General features: G+C 35.2%; 1 protein-coding gene across 1 annotated transcript in view; it reads left to right on the top strand.

The window, feature by feature from the left end:
* lmbrd2a (LMBR1 domain containing 2a) overlaps window positions 1–1,335 on the top strand; it is a 14,955-nt gene that overhangs the window by 13,308 nt on the left and 312 nt on the right. Inside the window, exons 15-17 of the mRNA XM_016534352.1 lie at window positions 302–348; window positions 458–566; window positions 1,025–1,046. Of these exons, the coding sequence (XP_016389838.1) occupies window positions 302–348; window positions 458–566; window positions 1,025–1,046 (178 nt within the window). The remainder of the gene's footprint in view (window positions 1–301; window positions 349–457; window positions 567–1,024; window positions 1,047–1,335) is intronic.

The following is a 1,335-nucleotide window of genomic DNA, read 5'->3' as shown; positions in this document are numbered from 1 at the left end:
ATGCACATGTGTGTGTATATATATATATATATATATATATATATATATATAAATAAAAGTTTATTATTACTTAACTGACATTATTGGCAAAAAATTAATTAAATTTGAGCAGATATACACTTAAACAGCTACTACTGCACACTTTACTGTCACATATTATGCATGACCTTTTAAGGTTTTGATGTAAATGAAAGGTTACTAGCTATTTAAAAAACCTCTTCAGTCATGCCCTACCACATTTCAATGGTGCTACATCACATGTTCATCTTACAGTTGCTCTAAAAGTTGCTCTTGTTTTCAGAAAGAAGAAAACGGCAGAGAACAGAGGACGGAGAGAGCAGACGGAGAGTGAGTTTGTTTCTGGCTAAACTGCCTCAAAACTATTGATGAGAATAGATGCACTTGTGTAATCACTGATGCCTGTCTGAACCCTGTTCATCACGTCTCTGTCTGTCAGGAATGGAGGGAACGCTATAGTGAACAGAGGGAAAGATACGGCGGGAGAAACAGAAGTGCGTACTCGGAGCTGAAGGAGACGGACGGCTCCGGCACAGACACTGGCAGAGGTGAAGAGGATTCACACGGTCACAAAACACTCCTGCAAAATGCTTTGAGCAATAATTGAGCTCTTGGTCAGATGTGATGAAGAGCATTGAGTTAAAACACAATTAATATTCAGTAATACTATTGATTTAACTGCACTGACACTGATGGATGAGAGCACAATTTTAACAGAATTGAGCTGACACTAACAACATTGACACTGTTAGAAACCGAATTGAATCAACATTGAACTGACTTGAGCTGAATAAAGGCACTATTGTCTTCAGTAGAGCTATTTATAGATGAATTGAAGTGGTTTCATGATTGACTTATCTCAGAGCTGATATTACTTTCATAATTGATTAATTTTACGTTATTAACACTGTTGTTTTCCTGTTTATTAACGTGAATCTGCTTTGAAACCATCTGTATTGTATAAAGCGCTATATAAATGAATGTGACTTGACTTGTGTGTGTGCAGCTCAGTCCCGTAGAGATCGAAGTGACAAAGCCGAGTTACTACAGGATGTTGAACCGTTAGACTTCACTGGAGAAGAACCGCTGGAAACAGATAACAGGAGGTCTGTATTATTATATCTATAAAATAATTGCATTACTGTCAGTTAATATTATTTAATTTTTATTTTGTTCTTTAATTCATACGAGTCTTCTTACTCAAGCACAAGAGAAAGAGAGGATGGTGCCAACAGTTTATATATATTTTTTTTCTTAAAATTTGAATTACATCATATTTACACACGTGTGTGTATATATATATATATATATATATAT

This window comes from Sinocyclocheilus rhinocerous, unplaced genomic scaffold (genome assembly GCF_001515625.1).
Source record: "Sinocyclocheilus rhinocerous isolate Xijiao unplaced genomic scaffold, SAMN03320098_v1.1 scaffold516, whole genome shotgun sequence".
Lineage (NCBI taxonomy): Eukaryota > Metazoa > Chordata > Actinopteri > Cypriniformes > Cyprinidae > Sinocyclocheilus > Sinocyclocheilus rhinocerous.
The sequence above is the reverse complement of the archived record's forward strand: the minus strand, read 5'-3'. Positions and strand labels throughout refer to the sequence as shown.